Below are 24,604 nucleotides of genomic sequence, written 5' to 3'. Positions count from 1 at the left end.
AGGAAACTGAAACTGAAGCCTCCCAGGCCACAACATGCAATGTCCATAGAGCCAGAGTTGGGGGTGGGAGGCGGGCAGGACAGTGAGAGGGGGGAAAAGGATTTGGAGCGAGCACCACCACTTAGCATGAGGCAGAGGTTGCTAAGGAGACCAGAATCAGCAGCCCCTTATCCCTCCACCCTGACAACGTGCTGCATCTGCCACAAAATTCTCCTGTCCTTCCCGGGATACTTGTGGACCTTCTATGGGGGCCTATACCAGCTAGAGAACCAAAGAAAATCCCTGAGGATAACCAGAAATATCCTGAAAAGAGAGCCTGGACCTTATGTGGTCCAATCCCATGATTTTCAGTGGGCAGCCAAGAACTAGATGGAGGAAGTGACTTGCCCAAAGTCACACAGTGCGTTATAGCAGAGGCAAGGCTGGAACACAGGTTGTCTGCCTCTAAGTTTATTTTTTTCTTAGAAGCATCTGGCACGTGGAAAAGGGCTGCAGAGGAAGCTCCTGGAAGAATTCCAAACTGAAGTTGCCCTGCCCTTCCTTACCAACACCCCGCCCAGATATAACCCCTGAGAGTCCTTTCCACCTAGTTCAAGAGATTTCCTATATCCCTAAAGGCAAATGGGCTCCAAATGCCAATGATGAGAGTAGTCAAAATCTTTGGGCTGGAGGGAAGGTTCATTGAGGGCCTCTCACGCTTCCACTTGGGGGATTTGGGATAAAGGGAGTGGTTAAGCCATAAGCAGGATGCCACAAGCAAGTCCTGCCCCTCAGTCTCAGATGCCAAAGCTTAGGTGTCTGTTACGCAGCCCAGTCTCCCCACTCTACACTTGAGAAAACTGAGGCCCAGAGAGGGAAGCAACTTGCCCAAGATCATAGAGGGAGCTAAGCTCACTGCACTATATCCCAACAGAATGTTCATCAGTCTGGGGAGAAGAAACCCTATTCTGTCTACTTGTCCATGTGCCTTCCTGCCCTGTGTGATCTGGGATTTCTTTCCCTTCTTTTAAGTAAAGCATCATGTCATGCTTAGTCTTGGTCATAACTGTAGGGAACAGGGGTATAATCTAACCTTAATTTCTTCTGTCCCTTAAACTCTTTGGGGACAGGAATCACCCTGTATCAGTCAGGGTTGAAGCAAACAAGAGCCAGTCTAGGTATTTCAAACAAAAGCAATTTAATATAGGGAGCCAGTTATCCAGGTGATGGAAGGGCTGAGAAGTCAAACAAGGCATGGTGAGGCCTCCCAGAGATTAATAACAGCAGGAAGTTGTCAGCATCCCCCGAACTGGAGGGATAGGGGATACTGTAGGGAAAAGGTGGTATTACCAGAGCCCAGAAACTAGGGCAGGAGCTGGAGCCAAGATGGGGGTATTCATCAGGGGCTGGCCCCACAGAGGCAGGGGCTGGCTGATGGGCTCTAGGATCACAGATGGAGCCACTGCTGGGGATGCCTCCGGGAGCAGGGAAGGAAACATCCTGGTGATGGAAAAAGCTAGACCATGAAAACAACACCCAAAGACGAGTTTGAAAGGCTATACTAACATCAGACAAAATAGACTTTAAGACAGAAATTGATTATAGAGACAAAGACCATTTTATAATGATAAAAGGGTCAATCCATCAAGAAGACCTAACAAATAAACATATATGGGCCTAAAACACAGAGCCCAAAGATACATGATGCAAACGCTGACAGACCTGAAGGGAGAAATACATAATTCAGCAATCATGGTTGGAGACTTCAAAATCCTACTTTCAATAATGGATATAACAACCAGGCAGTCGATCAATAAGGAAACAGAAAACTTGAACAACACTATAAATCAACTGGACCTGACAGATACTATAGACTACTTCACCCAACAAGAGCAGAATACATATTCTTCCCAGGTGCACATGGAACATTCTCCAAGACAGACCTCATGTTAGGATATAAAATGAATCTCAGTAAATTTAAAAGAACTGAGATCATACAAATTACAGTCTCTGACCACAATCAATAACAGAAGGAAATTTTAAGAATCCACAGATATGTGGAAATTAAACAGCATACTCCTAAATCATCAGTGGGCCTAAGAACTCACAAGGGAAATTAGAAAATACTTTGAGATGAATGAAAATGAAAACACAACATATCAACACCTATGGGATGCAGTTAAGTGAGTACTTGGAAATTTATAGCTATAAATGCCTATATTGGGGGGGGGAAAAGAAGAAGAAGAAAGATCTCATGTAAAGAACCTAACCATTCACCTTAAGAAATCAGAAAAAAAAGACAAAACTAAACCTGAATCAAGCAGAAAGAAAGAAATAATAAAGACGAGAATGCAACCAAATGAAATAGAGAATAGGAAAAAGTAGGGAAAATCAATAAAACCAAAAATTAGTATGTTGAAAAGATTTACAAAATTGACAGATCTTTAATTACACTTACCCTGATACCCAAACCACACAAAGACATCAAAAGAAAATAAAACTACAGCGGCACCTGGGTGGCTCAGTCAGTTAAGCCGCTGCCTTTGGCTCAGGTCATGACCCCAGGGTCCTAGGATCAAGCTTCCCTGCTCAGCGGGGAGTCTGCTTCTCCCTCTCTCCTTCTCTCTCTCTCAAATAAATAAATAAAATCTTTTTTAAAAAGTTAAAAAAAGAAAACTACAGACCATTATCGCTTATAAGTATAGAAGCAAAAATCCTCAACAAAATATTAACACCCCAATCCAGCAACATATAAAAAAAGATTATACACCATGACCCAGTGATTTATCCCAGGAATTCAAGGTTGGTTCAACATATAAAACTCAATCCACATATTTTCCATATTTAATAGAACAAAGGACAAAAAAACTAAAGTGGACACAGAAAAAGCATTTAACACACTCCATACTGGGAGTAGAAGGGTACATGACACCTAGAAATTGACTCAAAATGGATCAGAGCTAAATGTCAAAACTAGAACTATAAAACTCTCAGAAGAAAACATAGGAATTAATTAAATCTTCTTGAACTTGAATTAGGCAATAGATTTTTAGATAGAATGCCAAAAGCAGAAGTGATAAAAGGAAATAAATGAATTGGGCCCTAAAATTTTAAAGTTGTATGCTTCAAAGGATACCATCAAGGAGGTGAAAAGATATTCCACAGAATGGAAGAAAATATTTGCAAGTACTGTAGCTAATAAAGGACTTGTATCTAGAATAAATAAAGAACTCTTGGGCGCCTGGGTGGCTCAGTTGGTTAAGCGACTGCCTTCGGCTCAGGTCATGATCCTGGAGTCCCGGGATCGAGTCCCGCATCGGGCTCCCTGCTCGGCGGGGAGTCTGCTTCTCCCTCTGACCCTCTTCCCTCTCGTACTCTCTCTCTCTCATTCTCTCTCTCTCTCAAATAAATAAATAAAATCTTTAAAAAAAAATAGAATAAATAAAGAACTCTTAACAACTTGCAATAAAAAACAAATAACCCAATTTAAAAATGGGCAAATGATTTATTTATTTATTTTTAAAGATTTTATTTATTTTTATTATTTGAGAGAGAGCACGAGCAGGGTGAAGGGCAGAGGGAGAAGCAGACTCCCTGCTGAGCAGGTAGCCTGATGCAGGACTCGATCCTGGGACTCCAGGATCATGACCTGAGCTGAAGGCAGATGCTTAACCAACTTAGCCACCCAGGCGCCCTTGGGCAAATGATAAACAGATGCTTCTCCAAAGAAAATATAGAAATGGTCAATAAGCACATGAAAAGGTGCTCAACATCATTAGGGTAATGCAAATCAAAACCACAATGAGATACCATCTCATAACCACCAGAAGACTAGAATCAAAAAGACAATAACAGGTTTTGTCAAGGATCCTTCGTATATTGAACCACATGTGGAACCTTCACATATTTTGTATGGGAATATAAAATCGTGAGGCCACTTTGGGAAATAGTTTGACAGTTCTTCAAAATGTTAAAGACGGGGGGCCCCTGGGTGGCTCAGTCAGTTAAGCATCTAACTCTTGATTTCTGCTCAGGTCATGATCTCGGGGTCATGAGATCAAGCCCTACCATGGGCTCTGTGCTCAGCGTGGAGTCTGCTTGAGATTCTCTCTCTCTCCCTCTGCCTCTGCCCCTCCCCCCCAACCTTGCGCGTTCTCTCTCTCTCTCTCTCTCTCTCTCTCATAAATAAATAAATCTTATTTAAAAATGTTAAACATGGAATTGCCATATGACCCGGCAATTCCACTCCTAGGTATATACCCAAGAGAAATAAAAACATTTGTCCACACAAAAACTTGTACATGAATGTTCATAGCAGCATTATTCATAAGAGCCAAAAAGTAGAAACCATCCAAATGTTGAACTGATCACAGATAGACTAAATGTGGTATAGCCATACGATGGAATACTAGGCCATGAAAAGCAATGAGGCTATCAGACGTGCTATAACATGGATGAATCTTTAAAACATGATGCTAAGTGAAAGAAGCCAGACATCAAGGCCACATATATAAATCTGTTTATGTGAAGTGTTCACAAGAGGCAAATCTATAGAGAGAGAAAGATTGGTGGTGGCGACCAGGGGCTGGGGGCAGGGTTGGAGGGGAGATGGGGAGTCATTATTAATGAATAGGGGGAGGTGATAAAAAATCTTCTAAAACAGATGGTGGGGATGGTTGCACAACTCTGTGAATGGACAAAACCATTGACTGGTACACTTTAAAAGGGTGCATTATATATATATATATATATACACATACATACATATACATATACATATATGAGTTATATCTCAATAAAGGTGTCAGAAACATTCTGACATACCCTTTCTCCTCTACTTTTCATCATCTGTCAGTGCCTCCCATTGGCCAAACCTACCCAAGAAGCTGGAGGGCAAAGTCGTTTGGGAAATTGTAGTTTTCTGTGACACTGAGCAGGGCAAGGGAGGGCTAGGGATAATCCCTCCTTCACCTCCGACTCCCTGGCCCGTGGTAGTCAGGCTTAAACATGTGTCAAATCAATAACTGGCCCATGTTCTCCTGCCTGGGGCTGGGATCCTTGTCTGCTGGGCTACACAAGGGGTTTTCTGAATATAAATAACCTGATGATTCATGATCCTATGACCACTGAGTGGGCTGTCACTGTCATGTTCTCATACCTTTTGGTTCTAGAAGACATCGTAGGGGCCATGGTTGAGGTCAGATTGGAGGAAGGAGCTGGGGTAGGAGGGGCAAAGAGCCTGGCTCCTCTCACAACTTAAAAGCACTTCCTCCCCAGACAGTGGGAGCTCGAGACCCAGCACAGCCTTCCTGTGTGGTTTCAGCTGCCCAGAGAGTGTCATGGACTTGGGTGAGTGAGCCTCCCTGTGTGGGAAAGAGCAGCACTGGGTCACTCTGACATCCAGCCTGACTCTGTGGAATGGAGATGGGGGAGGGGGATGGAACGCGTGGGGGAGCCTCCCGGAGAAATCAGGTTCTGCTTTGGTGGCAATCAGTATCTGCTTCCAGAGAATGCCACCCTGTTCTCCCAGGCACAACAGATGCACCTTTCAGACCTGGGGGGAAGAGGTAACCATTGGCACCAGGGAAGACGGGGGCTGGGGGGGAGAGGTGGTGTCTTTCTAGAACAGTAGGGACTGGAGAAGGCTACAGGGCTGGGGTTGGTGGTGATCCAGACGACACCTGTCTTCATCTCAGCTAGGGGTGATGGGACCTGTTTCATCAGGGGCAAAGTCCTCAGAGGGCTCCAGGCCCTCCATTCCTCGTCCTCCCTCTGCTTTCCACCTTTCTCGCCTGCTAAGCAGGGATCAGAAGCTTGTGCTCTTAGGAGCAAATGGAAGGTGCCGCCTTGTACCAGTGGTACCTACGAGGCAAAACACAAGCCGGCTCCACATCCTCCTGGCCTTGCTGCCGCCGCTTGCCGGTTAAAGGCTGGGTGGGCCGCAGGAAACGGGACAGCCTGGAGAAGTCATAGCCCAGGCCTCCAGCATGGCCCCTGCCTCACTTCTGCACGTTTTCTGCCCTGGCAGATGACTCTTCCCTTGGAAAAGCCTGTCCTCTGGGCTAACCGCAGGCTTAACTAGAGGGATTCCAAAAGAAGCTCTGAGAGGGTTCTGAGGGGTATGTCCAGCTCCAGACACCCCATGTGTAAATCTCAGTTATGAAATCAGACCCGGCTGAGGCTACAAAGGCCAAGTTCCTGGATGGTTCATTCTCACCAGCAAGCAAAGCACCACGGCGGCCTCAAAGCCGCAAGAGGTTGCCTTTAAAAAGTGAAGGTTCACTGGTGCGCCCTGTGCCGTCCTCACACTCCTCCCACCACACCACAGCCTCTTGCCTTTACTCTGCCTCCCCCCCAACCCCAACCCAGTTTACCCAGAACCCTGGGCGGACCCAGCGATCCACTGTAGAGGGGTTAAAGTAGCCACCCAGCCCACCCCTGGAATGCCTGGAAGGCGGGGCCTGATCCTTGCATCTCCATCTCTGATGCTTTGGGGGTGTGAGCAGAAAGTTTGTGAAATGAATGAATGAATGAATGACATCAAGAACTTTGAGTTGATTTTAGTTTTTAAAAATCTCTTCCAGCTTCCTCTCCTCCCAGCCTGCTCCCTAACCCCACTCCGCAGACCCCCACCCCACTTACCACAGTCACAGAACGGAGGCCATCACCCACGGAGGACTGGTTTCTGACTCTCTGTGTGACCTCTGTGAAGGAAACCTCTGTGGCCTCTGTGCATCCCCGTGGGGTGCTGGGAAATGTTGGAAAACCTGCTCCCTCACAGGGGGAAGGGCGCTGATTGGCAGTTCTTGCCAATTTCCATAGTGTAAATTCTCCCCCCAAGGGTTGATTTCAAGCCTTAGACTATTTCAAGGCTTGAAATGACTGAGCAGAGAGGCAGGGAGGGATGTGCTCACAGGCTCCAGGGGCCTCTGAGAACCAGCCCCAGTCCACCACTGAGGGTCTTCCCCCAGACCTAGGTTTGGGGTGCTAGCCTCACAGGCTTTGATGCGGGGAGGGAGGGCAACCTCTGGTTTAGGAGAAAGGGATGTTCTCGCCTGCTTCACTCAACTTGAGAGAGAACCCCAACGGCCAAGCCTGAAATACGGGTAGGAAGGGAAGCCACTGAGAGAACCTTTGCTCAGAATGGACTCGGGGCCGTTGGTAGGGCGGATGGATGGGCCATGAACAATCTGTTTTTCTCTCTTGTCTGCCCAGCAGAGAGCAAGAGGTGGGTGAGGAGGCAGAGTTTCTGTTACACAAAATGAAAACACGAAAGCCAAAAGCCGGGCTGAGTTGGTCTCTTTCATGATTTGAATGAGCAGCCCGAGGCACCCTCCCCACCTTCAAGAGAGAAGAGTCTTAAGACTTCAGACTTCTCCAAAACAGAGAAAAGAAAACAATGAGCCTGTGAGAGACTTAGGTCTCATAGCTTGGCCTGAAATGGTGGCAGAGGGAAGCTGAAGGAATGCAGGGCCAAAGCCTTCTGGCCTGGGAGCATGGCTGAGGAGGAGGGGAACGCCTCAGGTAGCTGTTGGAAAAAATCTCTCCTCTTTGGTACCTTCTTCTGGTCAACTATCATTGATGGGGGAATTCGGGCATGACCAGTCTTGTGGGGAGAGAGAGATTTCTGTCAATAAGCCCCTGAGACAGAGGGAGACATAGTGCTCATCGGGTAATGGTGAGACCCATGGGAAGCTCAAAGAAAAGTAGTGAACATGGGTGGGGGGGGGGCATTTAAGTTGGGTTTTGAAAGGCGTGTACAAGTTACCAAACCAGACCAGGAGGAACAAGGGAGGCAGGATGTGGCAGGAAGAGCAGACTCGATTTCCATCAGAGGCCAACAAGGCAAATGAGGGAAGGGGGTGTAAGACGCGGTAAGTGGAGGGGAGCAGAGTGAACCAGTGGGTGCAAGCCCCACCTAAAGGCATCCACATCCAATTTCTTGAAAATCCAATGTAGCCAACATCCTGGGGGCTCAGCCTTTGGACTCCCCGCCAGTCAGCTCTGACAAAAGCTAACAGAAACAGGGTAGGAGCAAGTTGAGGGGGGTGTAAAGAATGTGGCCATGCCAAGGAGGAAGTTAAGAAGGGAGTCAAGAGGCACAGGCAGGACCAGTCTTTAAGATTTTGTGTGGCATTGCTGAGGGGTTTGTCCTGAAAGCAATGGGGAGCCAGTGAAGATTTTTCTTTTTCAGTCAGGTGAGTTAAGGGATGTGAGTTGCATTTCAGAAGGAGCTCTGAAGTCTTATGTCAGGGCAGAGGTGGGGCCAGTCTGAGGTGTTAGGGGATAGAAGCAACAGAGCTGGATGACCCACGGGATGTGGGAAAGTGAGGATTCTCGTCACACTCCACGGAGGTCCCTATACACAGAGGACTCATTGGAAACGTAAGGTGACATAGTAGTGAGAGTTCCGTTCAAATCTCAGATCCATCTCTTGGCAGCTGTGTGATCCCAGGCAAGTGGTTTAACCTCTCTGGGCCTCTACTTTTTGGAATATAGCATGAGGATCACCAGGCATCGCTCACAAGATGTTATGAGGGAGAGCAACACAAAGACTAAGAGGCAGCACAAAATACGGGTTAAGAGTGTGGCTTCTGGAGACTGAAGTATTCAAAGCCCAGCTCCACTACTAGCCAGTGGTGTGACTCTGGGAAAGTTGCTGATCTCACTGTGCTTTGGTTTCCTCAGTACTGGATGGGGATTACAGTAGTACCTACCTCAGGGCTTTTGTGATGATGAAAATGATCATACATGGAACGGTTTGGTGCAGAGTGAAAGCTCAATGAATTTGAATTATATCACTGGGTAAAACAGTTGATATCATAGGGACTACAAGGTTCCACCAGCTGTCATCCATCCCTGCCTATCTGAAAGGGGGACCCCCAGGCTTCTGACCTTCTCTCCAAATTTCCTTACTGCCTCCCTGCTTCTTCCCTCCCCCTCTCTTCTGCCCCCTTAAAAAAGTTGTGTTGGCAGGTGAGGAATTCCAGAGAGGAAAAAGTTTGGGGTGGCTTTTGGGGCCAGCTAATGGGCAGCCATGATTCCCTAGGGGCCCTGGAAAATGTGGGGATGAAAGTTTGGGATTTGGGAGAGCAACCAACCAGCAATCCTCTCCTCCCAGACAGGAAAGCAGTTTCCCTTGCTGGGGGCTCAGGTTGGAGTTCTAGGGAATTTTCTTTTCATTATGATTATTACTAGAAACTCAAGAACTCAGAAAATACCCAACATATAAGTCATCCACTTCTCAACCCCTGAGATTCCCAACTTCAGTGGCCTCACCCAAGCTGCTGCCCAAGGCCTGTTGCTTTATGACTTTCTAACAGACAGAAATGATCTGACTCATGGCCTCTGACCAGGCTCCTGCCACACACCAAGATTCCCCTAAATTCCCATTTGGTTACCTTTCTTGAAAATGGCCTTTCTTGGCTCTACAAATCCTTGTTCATCCACCACTTCCAATACACCTGGAATGAGAAATCATCTACACACGCACACACACCTCCTTTCCCCTCCCCTCTGCCAGGGACAAAGAAATGGGACAGGGCCCAGGGGAAGGGGTTGATGGAGTGAAATAGAAACAGTTCTTACTCCTTGTATCTACCCGTTGTGACTTATCAAAACTTTGAGGTTTCTCAGTTCTCACTGACAGTCAAAGCGGGCTTTCTCTAGAGTAACGAAAGATTTGTACATGTTTAAAGAAACCTCGAACACTTCACACTAAGATGAGTCAGTGGAGGATGGGCGGTGCATTGGACCCTGACAAGAGCATGTTGAAGATAGAGATGTGGGATTGAGTGGGGCCTCCCACAGTAATTCAGCGAGGAAGGGGGATGGGAGAGGGGAGCTGGGATGTTGCACAATCATCTATTCCCACCCAGGACTGCAGAACCTCAGGCACAAGCCGGGGACAATGGGACAGTGGGTGCCTGTCCTCAGAAAGAGAAGACACACCAGGAAGGCAGGTGCAGGTAGACGGTGAGGGGCTTGACTGCCATACTGAGCTTCAGGGCCTTCCTCCTTAGGGCTGGTTAGAGAGGTCCTCAGCATTTAGGAGGCCTGGTGGCGGTTGGCATCAAAGCACTGCCTTAGAAAGACGTGGCTAGCAGTGGTGTGCAGTATAACTTGCTTGAGGTGGGAGAAATACCAATTTATTTATGTGGCTTGAAGCTCTTCCTCCTTGACCCAGGAACCCCCAAGCCCAGAATCCCGCACCTTAGGCCCTCCACCTGGAGCACGCAGTAAATTGGGTGTCATGCAGAGAGACTTCCAGCAGGTGGCGCTGTAGCCAAGGACAGAGAATCAGGCAATCTGCTCCCTCTTGGGGAGCAGAACCCCTCCCCGGTAGGAGGAGGGCCCCCAGCTTCCAGAAGGTGCCTGAAGCAGATTCCCAAGCATTTCCCTGTCCCTGTTGAGACTGGAGGTGTGACCGACCTGCAAGTCCTGCCTTGACATTCATTTGTGGCATCCCAGTTACTGACTGTCCCGTGGGCCAGGCCCTGAATGGAAGGCCTGAGGGTCAGTCAGGTTACAGGGTGGGGGCTACAAAGGTAAGAAAGCACAACTCCCGCCCTCCAGGTGCTCCCAGATGGTTAGGTGAGATAAATTACCCTGTGCACTGTCCTCCCTGCTCAGCCCTCGGAGGAAATAATCTCCCCCTCCAGCACTCAGCTCAGCCACAAAGCAGAACCGAGGGGCCAAGGGTCCATCCTCTGCCCGCAGCACACCAGGCCTGTGCTAACCTGGGGTCTCAACATGCTGCTCAGACTCAAGAGAGCCTCCCGACTTCCAGAACGTGCCCAGGTTCCGACCCTGCCCTGCGCAGGCCAGGGCAGGGTCCCTTCCCATAGCTGAGTGTCTTCCCTTTTCCCACATCTCGAGAGGCTCCAGATTAGAAACAAGTTAAAGAGCAAACGCACACACACTTCAGGCAGGCAAAAAAAGTAGTTACCTCAGAGAATAGTCTCTATTGTACCACACTGTCCCCTCAGGCCACCCTGGTGCTCTCTCCCCTGGAAGAAGGGGAAGCGGGGCATTCAATCACTCACTCATTCATTCATTCATCCATCAAGACATGGTTCCTGGATGCCTTCTTTTTTTTTTTTTTTAAGATTTTATTTATTTATTTGACATAGAGAGAGATAGCGAGAGCAGGAACACAAGCAGGGGGAGTGAGAGAGGGAGAAGCAGGCTTCCCGCCGAGCAGGGAGCCCGATGCGGGGCTCGATCCCAGGACCCTGGGATCATGACCTGAGCCGAAGGCAGACGCTTAACGACTGAGCCACCCAGGGCACCCCCCTGGATGCCTTCTTGATTCTGGGTCTGCACTAGCAGTGGTGTGCAGTATAACTGCACACCAACCACCAGTCGGCCTTAATGAATGTCAGTCGATTGGGGGTTATGGGGAGCAGATGGGTCCCTGAAGCACTTTCCCATCCTTGAGATGCCGGGAGATAACCTCACTCCTCCACCTAGCCCTGTGGCATCAGCCTATCTTCTCAGCTGGCCTCCCCCAGAGGACACTCTGGGCTGCAGATGGGGCTGCCCACTCACCAGGATGCAGGAAAGATGGAGCAGTGCAGGACACACACACAGACACACACACACACACACACACACACACACACACGTTACCACCCCCCTCCCCTCAGGGCCTCGCTTCCCACACAAGCTGGAGTGGGAGGGGCCACTCAGACCCAGGAGTCAGGGTCAGTAGAAACTCAGCCTTGAGGGGTGGTGTGGACCAGAGTGGGCTTTCCAACTCCAGAAAATGCCCTGAAGAGCCAAGAAGGGGGTGGGGCGCGGGGGCTGCCCTGCATTCGGATCCCACTCCTTTCCAGGACGAGGGAGTGGAGGTGAGGGCGGGCAAGGCTGGCAGCCTGCCAGGTGCTTCAAGGCACAATCTGGTTCTGATGTTCCAGGCAACCGTGGTGCCTGGGGCTTGGGATGGAAGTTCCCAACAGTGCCCCCACCCTCCCTGAGGCTTTCTTTCCTAACAAAGAGCTGTCCCTGACAAGCGGTAACTTTCTCACCTTGTCTCCTACAGGGAAACCAATGAAAAGCCTGCTGGTGGTGGCTCTCCTTGTCATTTTCCAGGTGAGATCTGTGGCCAACAAAAGCTCTGTTCAATCCCCAAGCCCACCCTTTCCCAGCCCCAGGGTCCTGGTGGAGGAGGTGGGCACTTGCTGGAAGGAAAGAGACCCAGACACAAACCCACCCGCCATTCCTTAAGCTGATGGCTGCCCCGCTCCATCTGCTGAGTGACCCTACAAAGCCACACATGGTCTCTGAATGTCCTCGACACCATTTAAATTAAAACACAGAGGAAAATAAGATACCACCCTCTCCCCCACCCCACTTCCACTGTCCCCATCCAGGATACAGAAATGTGGGCTCCATCTGAGTCTGTGGAGAGGAACTGCACAAAGCTGTCTCCCTCCCCCCAGCGTCCAGTCAAAGCCTCCCCTGGAGGCCCCAGTCCCTTCTGTGAAATAAAGAATCCTATTTGAGCCCCACTTAGTGGGGAGGGAAGAAAGCATGGGGCCCAGGACACAGGAGGTGGGGGGAGCGCACATGCTTTAGAGGGCCCAAACTCTGCAGGAGCAAAGTCCCCCGATTTACACTGTTCTGCTTCTCAGTCCCAGAAATGGAGACAGGAAAGCTGGCCCCACCGAGGGCTGCAGTTAGAAGAAACTGTAACTCATAGTCTACTCTCTTCCATTTCTTGGGGCTGGGAGCTCTCGGGGGGCGGGGGGGCGGGAGGGAGGCCAAGGCCAGAGCTGGAGAGGCAGTCCTTCAGAATTTGGCTCTTCCCCAAGTCTGGAGGCCAGAGGGGCAGCTTTCCAGGAGCTCCGGCCAGAGGCAGGCCCCAAGCTAGGCACTGTTCCCAAAACCCCATCCCAGAGGCCCCCCGGAGCTTGGGCTGCAGCCCACAGCTTGGCCCCCTTCCCCATCACCACTCCCTCCTCTCTTTCTTTCCCGTTTCAGGCCTCTGGAGGGGCTGTACTGCTAGAAGTGGAGGCTGGAAGGTTGGGGAAGGGATGAGGGACAGCTGGGGCTCATTCTTCTCTTTACTTGGGGGAATGGGGGTGGCTCCGATGGGGCAGGATGTGGTGGGACCGTGGGCTGCAGAGGCATCATGCCTAGTGGCCCGGAGTCCGGAAGTAGTAAAAGGTAGTAAAAGAAGACAGGACAGGGTGGTGGAGAGCACGCTTCATAGAGGCTGGGTGCACCCCCTTATGTCTGGGGACCCCGGACTTAAAACCCTGGGACTTATCACGGGTGGCCAAGAGCAGCCAGCCTCCCCAGGACCCCCAGGCTGCAGTCACGCCCAGATGAGGGCGAGGGGAGTGCCACTGACTTTTCTCAAGATAGCAGTGCCCAGAGAAAAGGCTCCTGGATATTATTTTGTCCTCGTTCTGTGACAGTGAGAAAGTCAGGATTTGGAAGTGAGAAAGACAGGGACGGGATGTGGGGAAGAGACTAGGTTCCACTCCGGCTGTGTGACCTTAAGCAAAGTTCTCCAAAAGCCTCCCTTTCCTCATCTCTAAAGTCCCTCCAGCTCCCCAGTTGCGTGAAAACCCATCACAGTGAGCTGCCCAGAGCCCAGTTCCCAGAGGAGGGGCCGTGAGCTTCCCCAGGCAGTCTTGCAGCCCAGCTGCCAGGCTGCAGAGGCTCAGCCGTCACTGTGCACAGAGGTACAGGGGCAGGAGCCCTCCTTCCTTGATAAAATCACAGCAGGCTGCCTGGACCTTCACCCTGCCCTGCAGACGACCTAAATAAAGGCCCTGAGCAGCTGAGCCCGGCTGACCGGGATCTGCCGAAAGAGACTGTGAGGAAGAGAGAGACAGAGAGGTAGGGGGAGAGGGTGGGAGTGCAGAGGGAGAGTGGGAGATGTAGCCACCTGCTCTTCCTGGGGATGCAGGGAGGACTCCGTCGCAGCTGAGGAGGCTGTGGCCCAGCGGTGCATCCTCCACCCCTGTAATAGCTGTGCAGTTCAGTGCACTCAGGCACAAGTTGCTGGAGCCCCTGCCGCATGCCCGGCACCGTGCCTCGGGCCCTGGGGATCCGTAGAATTCTGCAAGTCACTCACCACCCGGTGTCACAGCAGCTCGCCCCAAACCAGGGCTTCCAGGCTTCTTAACAGAGCATCTGCCGTCCTCTCCTCTGGCCCCAGGCTCTCCTCCACCTTAACCCCGACGTGGATTTTTCCTCAAAAGCTGAAGTATTTTGTAGGCTCCCTGGAAAACTCTTTCTAGCAGATTCTAAAAGGGGACTCAAGATGAAAGACTCACATTCCTACTCTCCTGGAGTTTCTGGGTGCCAGAATCGAGGTTAAGCACCTCACGCCAGCCACGTGAGGGAGATAGTAGTCATGTCCATTTCATAGATGAGGAAACTAAGGCTCAGAGATAAAGTGTGTTTATCCGGCCCAAGGCTCATGTGACCTCAAAGCCCAGACGATTTCCAGGCCACTGTCAGGGCACGTAATGTTGAGCCTCTCTGAGGTGGCAAGAACAGACCCTTGCTACTTATTGAGAAGCACAGAATCTCAGGTACCAGCCTAGTCAATCAGGACATGCATTTTGACAAGATCTCCAGGTAATTCATATGCATGTTAAAATTTGGGAAACACTGGTTTCAAACCAAAGAACCACCTGGAAAGTTTAGAAAAACAGATTCCAGAGCCCCCCCCCCCCCCCCCCCCCGCCGAGATTCTGGTTCGTAGGTCTCAGGTGAGGTCCGAGAATTTGCAGGTGATGCTGATGATGCCCATGATGGGGACCACATGTTGAAACCACTGCTCTGGGCAATCCCAGGGCAGCAAGATTAGCTGAGCTGAGCTGGATCCCACTCAGCTAAGCTGGATCGTGTTGCCCTGTTCCCTTCTCCACAGGTGTGCCTGTGCCAAGATGAGGTCACAGATGATTACATTGGAGACAACACCACGGTGGACTACACACTTTATGAGTCCGTATGTTTCAAGAAGGACGTGCGGAACTTTAAAGCCTGGTTCCTGCCAATCATGTACACCATCATTTGCTTCATGGGCCTGCTGGGCAACGGGCTGGTCGTGCTGACCTACATCTATTTCAAGAGGCTCAAGACCATGACCGACACCTACCTGCTCAACCTGGCCATGGCAGACATCCTCTTCCTTCTGACTCTTCCCTTCTGGGCATACAGCGCGGCCAAGTCCTGGACCTTCGGCGTGCACATCTGCAAGATCATCTTTGGCATCTACAAGATAAGCTTCTTCAGTGGCATGCTGCTGCTTCTTTGCATCAGCATCGACCGCTATGTGGCCATTGTCCAGGCCGTCTCGGCCCACCGCCACCGTGCCCGTGTCCTTTTCATCAGCAAGCTCTCCTGCGTGGGCATCTGGATGCTGGCCATGGTGCTCTCCACCCCAGAGCTGCTGTACAGCGGCCTCCAGAAGAGCAGCAGTGAGCAAGCCCTGCGGTGCTCCCTCATCACCGAGCACGTGGAAGACTTGATCACCATCCAGGTGGCCCAGATGGTGGTGGGCTTTCTGATCCCCCTGGGGGCCATGAGCTTCTGCTATCTCGTCATCATCCGCACCCTGCTCCAGGCCCGCAACTTCGAGCGCAACAAGGCCATCAAGGTCATCATCGCTGTGGTCGTGGTCTTCATCGCCTTCCAGCTGCCCTACAATGGGGTGGTCCTGGCCCAGACGGTGGCCAACTTCAATATCACCGGCAGCAGCAGCTGTGAGCTCAGCAAGCAGCTCAACATCGCCTACGACATCACCTACAGCCTGGCCTGCGTCCGCTGCTGTGTCAACCCTTTCTTATATGCCTTCATTGGCGTCAAGTTCCGAAGCGACCTCTTCAAGCTCTTCAAGGACTTGGGCTGCCTGAGCCAGGAGCGGCTCCGGCAGTGGTCCTCCTGCCGCCACACCCGACGCTCCTCCATGAGCGTGGAGGCCGAGACCACCACCACCTTCTCCCCGTAGGAGGCTCCTCCGCCAGGACTAGAGGGCCGGGGACAGACAGCAGATGACTGGGCTCCAGATGCTGCAGAAGCTCTATCTTGTGGGGAGAGCCCGTGCGGCAGCCTGGGCCTCCCCTGTGGCCCTAGCTACCTCCACCCAGGTTGCAAAGCGTTGTGACTGATGAGCCACACCAAATCCTGCAACACTCCAAAACCAAGGCTGTTGTCCCCCAGACCTAAAACCGAAAGTGGAAGTCGGGAAACAGTCCACACTTGGAGTGAAGGGAGAGTTGGTGACAGGTAGACCGGTGGAGGGGGCCTGGCGAGTCCTCTGAATGAAACTCTTTTGGACCTAGCAAGACATCCTCCCTGAGATTCGAGGGCTGAGGCAAGGCCTTCCAGAAAACAAGGCTTTGTCTCCGAGGCCGGAGATGGTGGGGAGACTTCTTGGCTTGTCAGGGAAAGGGGATGCCAGTGGGTCAAAGTCTCTGAATTCCTCCCTCCATCTCTTTTTCCACCGTCATCTGAGCCGCCAAGCAATGGCAGCCTCCAGGCCTCCCTGAAAGCACACTTGCCCCTCGCCTGCCCCCTCTCATCAGGCTGCTGCCCGGCCTCGGGGAAGAGTGTGGTGTTTCCTGCAGGCCAGGCCAGCTGCCTCTGCCAGGCCAAAGCCATGCTCCCGGCCAGGACTCTGGGGCGACAATGACGTGCAGCGAGCCCTTCTCGGGTCTCAGCTCTGCTCCGATGGAAGAGAGGGCAGCGAAAGAGGTTAGGGGCCAGGGGGTGATGACCGTGCGGGCTGCCAAAGAGCAATGAGCTGCTCTTTGTTCTTAGTCGTGAGGACAAAAAACTCTCATCTTGTCCTGCTTTCAGTTCATTAAGACAGCGCAGTTTACTCACATACAAATACAAATTTTCCCTTGCGGAAACAGGAGCTTTAAAAGAAAGGGGGGAAATTTTTGGTAAATGGCAAACGGGTATGTTCCTGTTTTGCAAGCCCCCACCTCCCACCTGACCACGCCCTCTTCTCTCCTTTCCCTGGCCTTCATTTCTCAGAGATGATCCAAGCCATGAGGTCTGCCTAGCTATGCTCTGAGCCCATCGAATGACACAGGCCCAGGAGGCTGAAAGAGGTAGGGGGAGGGGAAGCCCAGGGTGCCCATCTTGCAAATGCCTTTCCAGATCTCGTGGGAGAGGACCCAAGCCTGTGCCATCAGCAGTGACCCAGAGACACGGCCTGAGCTGAGCTTTGGAAAGAACAAAGTTGTCCCTGTAACCTCACCTTTAGCAACATTTGCTCACTGGTCAGCTCATCTGTCCCCTCTCGGTCTGGAACTAGAGCCCATAACCCTTTGTCAGTCCCTTCAAGCTCCCCACAGTGGTGTTTAGAGGGGGGGCCTCCCCCTGGGCACACAGACCACAGCATGCTGGATTAAGGAGGCTTGGGATGGCACCCATGTGATAGGCTGCACACTTTGCTGGATGCTTGAAAGCCAGGTTCATCCATGACCCAGACCACCATGGCAGCAATAGCCAATGTCCGGTGACCCATCATGGAGGGGCAGGGGTCGGGGACCAACCACTGCCCTCCACATAGATCCACGTCCCTGGGTGCCCTGATGCCTGCCCAGAACCCTGATTCCTCCAAGCCAGAAAGGAGGTTAGCCCAAATCTGTGATGTGTGAGGACGTGTCTGAAGGGCCCAGTGGGGGCCTGGCAGGGGGAGACGGGGAGGTGACACTGGGGCAAAGGTGACTCCATCAACTTTCCAAAGTGAAGAGAGCCTGCCTGGTAATGAAGCCCATTCCCTAATGTCATCAGCACATGACATTCCCCTCCACCGCAGGATGCACCGGGCACCATTTGTCAGCCAGCACGCCCTGGGGAAAACGAAGCGGCCCGGGCACAGCCAGCGGGGAGCGGTGCTTGCCACGGCCACGTTGAATATTAAAAGGTGCAGCAGCAGATGTGTGTGCACAAGTGGGGGGTGAGAGGGGGCACCCCAGAGTGCCTGTGGGCCCCCCGAGAAGAGCATGGAGCCCACTGGTGTGTACATCCTAATGAGGGTACAGGAAGGTAACCGATCCTCAGTTCCTGAAGCGAGGAATTCAAAGGAATGCTCATGAGCAGGAAGCCTGGCCAACCGCACAAACACGCCATCTCGGCTTCAAATACATTTTTCTACAATAACTGGACATCTCCGAGTATTTACAAAGACAACAAAACCCCAGCAATGTTAATTCCCCAAACTGCTCTATCTCAGCTCATTGCTGGCCTGGCCCCTACTCCCTTGCCCAGCGCTCTCATGGGCCTACCCTGAACTTTGGGGGACCCCTAGGAAGAAGGAACAAATTCACTGAGGAGCGCCCCCCCAGTACCCAGGGCTTCTCTCTCTGTGTCTCTCCTCTGCTTCATACCACTGGCCCCCACGGCCCCTCCCCGTCTCCTGCAGCTCCCCCTTCTTTCCATCCCCAGCCTCCCTGGCTGCAACCCCAGGGCCCAAATCTGCCCTTCCAGCCAGAAGCACCACACCTCCAGAATCACGGATTCACAGGACTGCACGGGACCTCAAAGATCAGCTGGTCCAACCCAATCATACTCTAGCTGGGGAAACTGAGGCCCAGAAGGAGGAACGGACTTGCTTAAAGAGATTTTGCAATATAAGGGTACCGGGTAAACTTGCTTTGGGGGCCTGAGGATCTGGCAGGATTGTGGGAGGTGGATGGGGGGAGGCAGAGGCTCTGAAGCCAGGCTGACTGGGAGCCTCATCTCTATTGCTGCCCAGCTGTGTGACCTTCAACTGTTGCTCAACTGCTCTGAGGCTCAGATTTCTCAACTGCAAAATGGAGAGGATTTGGCAAACATTTTGCACGGCGCCTGGAACATTGAACGTGGTGATGAGGAGAACGGGATTTGCCAGACTGCCTGGTTTGAATCTCAGCTGCGCTACTTGGGCTCCTTACGTAGTCTCTCTGCGTTTTGGTTTCCTAATCTATGTGATGGGAAAAATCATAGCACCTACCTCCTAGGACTGTTGTGAGGAGCAAATAAATTCATATATGTAAAATGCTTAGAAATCCTTCTGGAAGTGTTGTTGATCATTATTAAGAAATGTTTAATACATGGTAGCTAAAAAAAAAAAAAAGTTGCTAACCACAGGGAAACCAAATTCAATTCCTTAGCCCCATTTCCATCCCCCACAACTTATAAATCAAGCTGGAGGACAGCCTGAAGATTAGTCAGTCTGTCCTTCCCCTCAGTTGTACAGGTAAGTCAAATGAGGCTCAGCGAGGTAAGTTACTCACCTGTGGTCTCCTAGGAGCTCTTGGCCATGCTAGAACTTGAATCCTGGTTCCCGAGCTCCATCCAGAGCTCTTCCTGCAGATCTCCTGCACTCCCCCTGTCCCCCCCCATGCGTCCACCCTGGCCTATGCCACCCCCATCCCAGACCATCTAACTCTGCTCTGGCAAGCATCGTCCCTCCTGTCCTGTGGCCAGGCCCTTAAGGAGCATCTCCCCTCGCCCCCATAAATAGTCCCTGTCCTTGTCACTGAGTCCAGGAGAATGAGGTACAAAAGAAAAGAAATATGGCAGCAGGCCCAAAGGAATTCAGGCAACTGATCTTTTTAAGAAAGGATCCCTTCTGAGAGTCAGATTTATTTCTGTAGTAAAGGTAAATAGAGGGAGAAGAAACAGGCCTTTGGGGGCAGGGGTAGGAGTTGAGGCAGATGAGCTAGGCAACTCCCTGCCTGGAAGGGAGTAATTCTGAGTGGGGAGCAGAAGGAGGGGAAGGTGGGGCAGGGGTGCATTCTAGGGACAACGCAGCTAGGGGCCCGACTTGGAGCATATTGTCAGTAGGTAGAACAAATCACAGATGGGGAGAAAGGAGCTTTATTGGTGTTAGAGACAGGGGGGCTCATGGCCTTCTTTACCAGAAGGGGGTTAGAAATGGCCCAGTTTGGCCTGGTTTGAGCCCCTAGAAAAACTGCAGGGAGTAAAAGAGGGGGTGGTTCTCCCTGAACTCAAAAGAACAACCCGGAGAGCCCTCCCAGCCTCCACTCCGTGAGAGCAGATGTTTGAGGGGCACTGCAGGGAGTAGAAGCCTCATGACACAAACATACACACACACAAACACACATGTGCACGTACACCCACCACCCCCCAGCTCCATCCTTTGTCTTGTCAGGGGCCTAGAAGGAGATACAGACAAGGGATCTGCTGCAGAAAAGGCTGCATAGCCCCTTGCTTCGCCAAAGCAGCTCTAGACTAACACATCTCAACTAATCTCCTCCAAAATCAGAAATGAGGACACGTGAATGCTCCCACGGATTCGTGTGTGTGTGTGCGTGTGCATGTATGTGTGGCCCAGTTCAGACTGCTCTTCCTCCTGCCTGTAATGTGAGGATGGATATCACCTTATTTTTGTCTATTGTTCCCTAACCCCAGGGATTTCACTTGCTGGGTTGTTCCATGTGTCATAGTAACCACCACACAATTGGCCTCCAGGTTCTCATCTCCATGTAAATAAACACGGGCGTGCACGAGCAGGGTGGAGGCAGGCTTTGCCCGGTTCTGGCCATCTCCACTCCCTCCTGGTGCAGTAGGTCCCCAGGTCAGACGTCCATCCCCTTAGCAAGAGGGCAGGGGAAGAAACACCTCTTGCCCCCGAGCCCTCTCGTGCCTGTGTCAGAGTTTGCTTCGGGCAGCAGAGTTTCTGTTTGTTCCAAGTAAATAGCTGACGTTGTGAAGTTCCACGGACTCCACAGATGAAATGCCCCAAATCCTTTCCCAGCGTTTAAAAGGAGGCCTGGAAATGCACGCACATTTATCTTTTCTGGTTTATGCAAACTGTGCTTGAGTAACGGAAACAGGAACACAGTCGCAGGCGAAGGCCAAGTGGTGCATTCTTCCCAGGCCCAGGAGGTGTTTTCTGCGGCCAAGCCAGGGGCCAGGAGTCACCCACGGTGGCACCAGCTCTGTCTCTTGCCCGGAGGCTTGGGCTTTGTCCCCAGTAGCTAACTCCCTGGACACCGCCATCCTGCCTGCACTAACACCTCTTTCCACCACCCGCCACAGGGACACTCAGCTGCCAAGGGGTGCGGCCGGCAACCTCCAGCCTTGGGAATCCAGGAAAAGGGGAGCAAGAAGAACAATGCAAAGCTCTGAGCCCCCGGGGGGGCGGTTCAGGGAGACACCCCTCTGCCTTCATCTTCATCTTCAGATCAGGACACAGGCCTCACCTGGAAGACTTCAGTTCCTGTCAAAGGCAGAACATGGATTTTTGTCCAAGAACTACACCCGCTCTGCCTCCTTTTCAGTCACCCCACCTGCAGCCACGTCTCCCTACCCCCAACTCGGGCAGACTGTGGACTGCCAGGAGCTTGTGAGATTTCAAGGCCGGAGACTCTGAGGCTGGGTGGCAGCCAGGGGGTGGCAGGGGGCTGTCACCAAAGTGACTGCAGGAATCACAGAGCCTCGGGGTAGAAGAGACCCAGCCTATAAGGGGAGACAGGCGCACACTTACCGAGAGCCTATCATGTGCCAGGGACTGTGCTGGGCATAGCACCTCCTGCTGAATTCTCGTGACAGCAGGTGAAGAAACAGGTTTAAGAAGCTTGTGTGACTTCCCTGAGGTGACACAGCTAGGGAGAATAACTACGACCTTCCCACAACTGTATTATGTACTCCACGCCGTGTGGAGCGACACATCTTAACTCATTTCATCCTCACACCAACCCTGCTAGAGTCCCATTTTACAGATGGGAAGCTAAGGCTCAGAGAGGTTAAGTAACTTCACCAAAACACACAGCTACTCCATGATAAATCTACTAAGTGATTTGGACCAATTCTAGCTCCTCCAAAGCCCATGCTCTTGCCACTGGACTACACAAGCCAACTAAATAGCTCTTCATTCATTACTAAATATGCATGGAGCCCCTACTCTGTGCCAGGCATTGTACCGACATTCTCAAAATGTACCAGCCAACATTTTGCAAGACCGACTGGACACAAAGCTCTGACCTGGGAGGAGGAAGAATCAAATAACAAAGGTACAGCCCCCACCCACCAGGGGGATGGGACCCCACGGCCCCGCAGCAACCAGAACTTTGCTAGTCCTTGAGAGCTTGGTCTCCCCTTTCTCCTTCAGGCCCTGCAGGGCTGCAGGCTCTGGGAGGCAAGTGTTTTGGCTCTGCCACAGACATACTGGGCAACACGGGCGAGCAGCTTTCCCTCTCTGGGCCTCCAGCTCCTTAACTGTGAGGTGGGGGAGCTGGGCCAAATGATTTCTACCCCTGCTTCCAGCTCTGATGTGCTGCAGGTACCTCGTCTGGGTGGGGTCAGCCAGGCAGGGCTCTGGACACGCTGATGCCTGGAAGGGGTACAGTGTGGTGGGTGAGGGGCTGAGGAAGCTGCCCCACCCCCAGCTGTGGTTTCTGGTGGGGCACCCTGGCAGCAGGTGTGTGTGCAGTACTAAAGCAAAGCACTAAAACAAAAGCCTCCCAGGGCCCTATGGGAACAGGCAACAAAGGCGCCAAAACGCCAAAAATAAAACACACCTTCCCTTTGATAGACACCAGCAGCTGCCAAGGGGCCTGGCCTGGGGGTGGTGAGGAAAAGGCTCAGATTTCATGCCCGAGAGCATGCCCCCACACACTGACACACACCACACAAGCAGCACACATTCAAGTTACACATGCTCATATATACAACCAGCATCACGGTCCTCAGACCTGTGCGGTCACACGGAGCCGGCACTCAGAAGGGCCCACGCTTGATTTAATGCTCCGCTGTCTCGGTCTTGAACTTCTTTTTTTTTTTAAGATTTCATTTATTTATTTGACAAAGAGAGATAGCAAGAGCGGGAATACAAGCAGGGCGAGTGGGAGAGGGAGGAGCAGGCTTCCTGCGGAGCAGGGAGCCCAACGCGGGGCTCGATCCAAGACCCTGAGATCATGACCTGAGCCGAAGGCAGACGCTTAACTGATTGAGCCATCTGTCTTGAAATTCTTAATAATTTGTGAACAAGAGGCTCAGCATTTTCATTTTGCACTGGACCCTACAAGTTCTGCACCTAGCTCTGCTGATGTACATTCATCAGTACGTACACTCACATTAAGCACATCTAAACAAGTGTGTGTACACTGCACACACACACACACACAAGTACAAATATGTGCACACACCCCCATATACAGCAATAGTCCCCTCATCCCTCCTGCACCCTCACGGCAGCACATACATGACCCAAAGGACCGTGACCACTCACCAGTACCCCTCAGACCCCTGTAGTTCACCCACAGCCTGTTGGCACAGTTCGATTACCTCTACATTGGGGGGCAGCAGAACAAAGCCCTGGGTAAGGGACAGGATGGGAAAGCAGCTCATTTCCTCTGTCCCCTAGAGTTCCCAAACCTACAGCTGGCTTCTCTCATCCGCCGGAGACCAGCAGCTGGGACCAGAAGAAAAGGAGAGCTTGGGAAGTGGAGGGATTAGTGGGAAGGGAGCAGAGCATGGGGGTAGAGAGGGAGACAGACAGCTAGAAAGAATGAGAACAGTAATGGAGTTTCCAGGCCGAGTAAGCCAAACCAGCGGTCCCTTAAGAATTTAAAAGGTCTTAGACTCAAAAAAGTAATAGCCCTGTCCTCCCCTGAAAGCACGTCCACCCGAACCTAGAGGGGCAGTCACAGGAACCCCACCCCCTCTTCTCACTAGCTACATGGCCCTGTGGCCCCAGGGAATCCACTCAACTTCCCAGCTTCAGCTTCCTTCTCCTCCAAATGGGGAAAACAGCCACATTGAAGGGCTATGAGGTATGCCCAGATACCGTGGCCTCGCCGCCTGGATTCTCCCCAGCGTTCAACATCTTGTCTCCTTGTCAAGCCTAGGAATCCGATCCTTGGTTCCAGAAACTCCAGACCCCTCATTAACGGCAGATGTTCAGACGTGTTTGTTTCCTGTCTTCTCTTCCCCTCCTTTCCTGGCCAGATACAGACGTGACTGGTAGACACGGTCCATCACCCACCATCCCTTCAAGGACGGTCAGCGTCCTGAGGCCCCTTTGGATCCCAAGGCACACACATCCTCAAACCAAGCAGGACCTCAAGGCCTTGAACCTTTTCTTCCTCCTCTACTTTCTGCCCCCAATCCTCACCTTCCCTATTAAAAATTGTTCCAGGCTCTGCCACTTCCCTGAGGGCCCCACAATCTGTTAGGTGATACCAGGCATTAAGGAGTTAACCAGGAAACAAATCCGCTCCAGGCAGTGTCTCTTTTTCCCTAAGAGATGTAGGAATTAGCTCCCTTGACACAGGAGAACAGAAGTCCCTTGCTTTGGTTGCAGAGTGAGGGCAATGGCCCTGTGCCCCTTACACCCACCCACGCGGAGGGAGGAAGGGCTGCCTGAGCGGCTGCCACCAAGAACCTGGATTTCATTAGAATTCAGACATGGGCGTAGATCCCTCAGATCACCACACACACTCCCTTGGTTGACGGAGAAGGAAACTGAGGCACTGATGAGTAAAATGATGGGGGACAGGGGCCTGTGGTCTTTCTGCCATCCAGCCCCCGTGAAACAAAATACAGAGCGTCCTTCCCCACCAGCCCCAGCTCTCCTGCACACAGGGGGTTCCCATTCCTCAAGCAGGTTGGAGGCCAGCCAGGGAGCAGAGGGGTG

General features: G+C 51.8%; 1 protein-coding gene across 1 annotated transcript; it reads left to right on the top strand.

The window, feature by feature from the left end:
* Window positions 1-5,189: 5,189 nt before the first annotated feature.
* On the top strand, window positions 5,190-16,018 carry CCR7 (C-C motif chemokine receptor 7). The gene is made up of 3 exons (XM_025859149.2): window positions 5,190-5,328; window positions 12,023-12,072; window positions 14,873-16,018. Exons 1-3 carry the CDS (start codon window positions 5,319-5,321, stop codon window positions 15,950-15,952), a joined length of 1,140 nt encoding a protein of 379 aa, XP_025714934.1. The 5' UTR covers window positions 5,190-5,318; the 3' UTR covers window positions 15,953-16,018.
* The last annotated feature ends 8,586 nt before the right edge of the window (window positions 16,019-24,604 follow it).

Source organism: Callorhinus ursinus, unplaced genomic scaffold, assembly GCF_003265705.2.
Source record: "Callorhinus ursinus isolate GAN/ISIS: 27379988/994484 unplaced genomic scaffold, GSC_fseal_2.0 scaffold52, whole genome shotgun sequence".
Taxonomy (NCBI): Eukaryota; Metazoa; Chordata; class Mammalia; order Carnivora; family Otariidae; genus Callorhinus; species Callorhinus ursinus.
The sequence above is the reverse complement of the archived record's forward strand: the minus strand, read 5'-3'. Positions and strand labels throughout refer to the sequence as shown.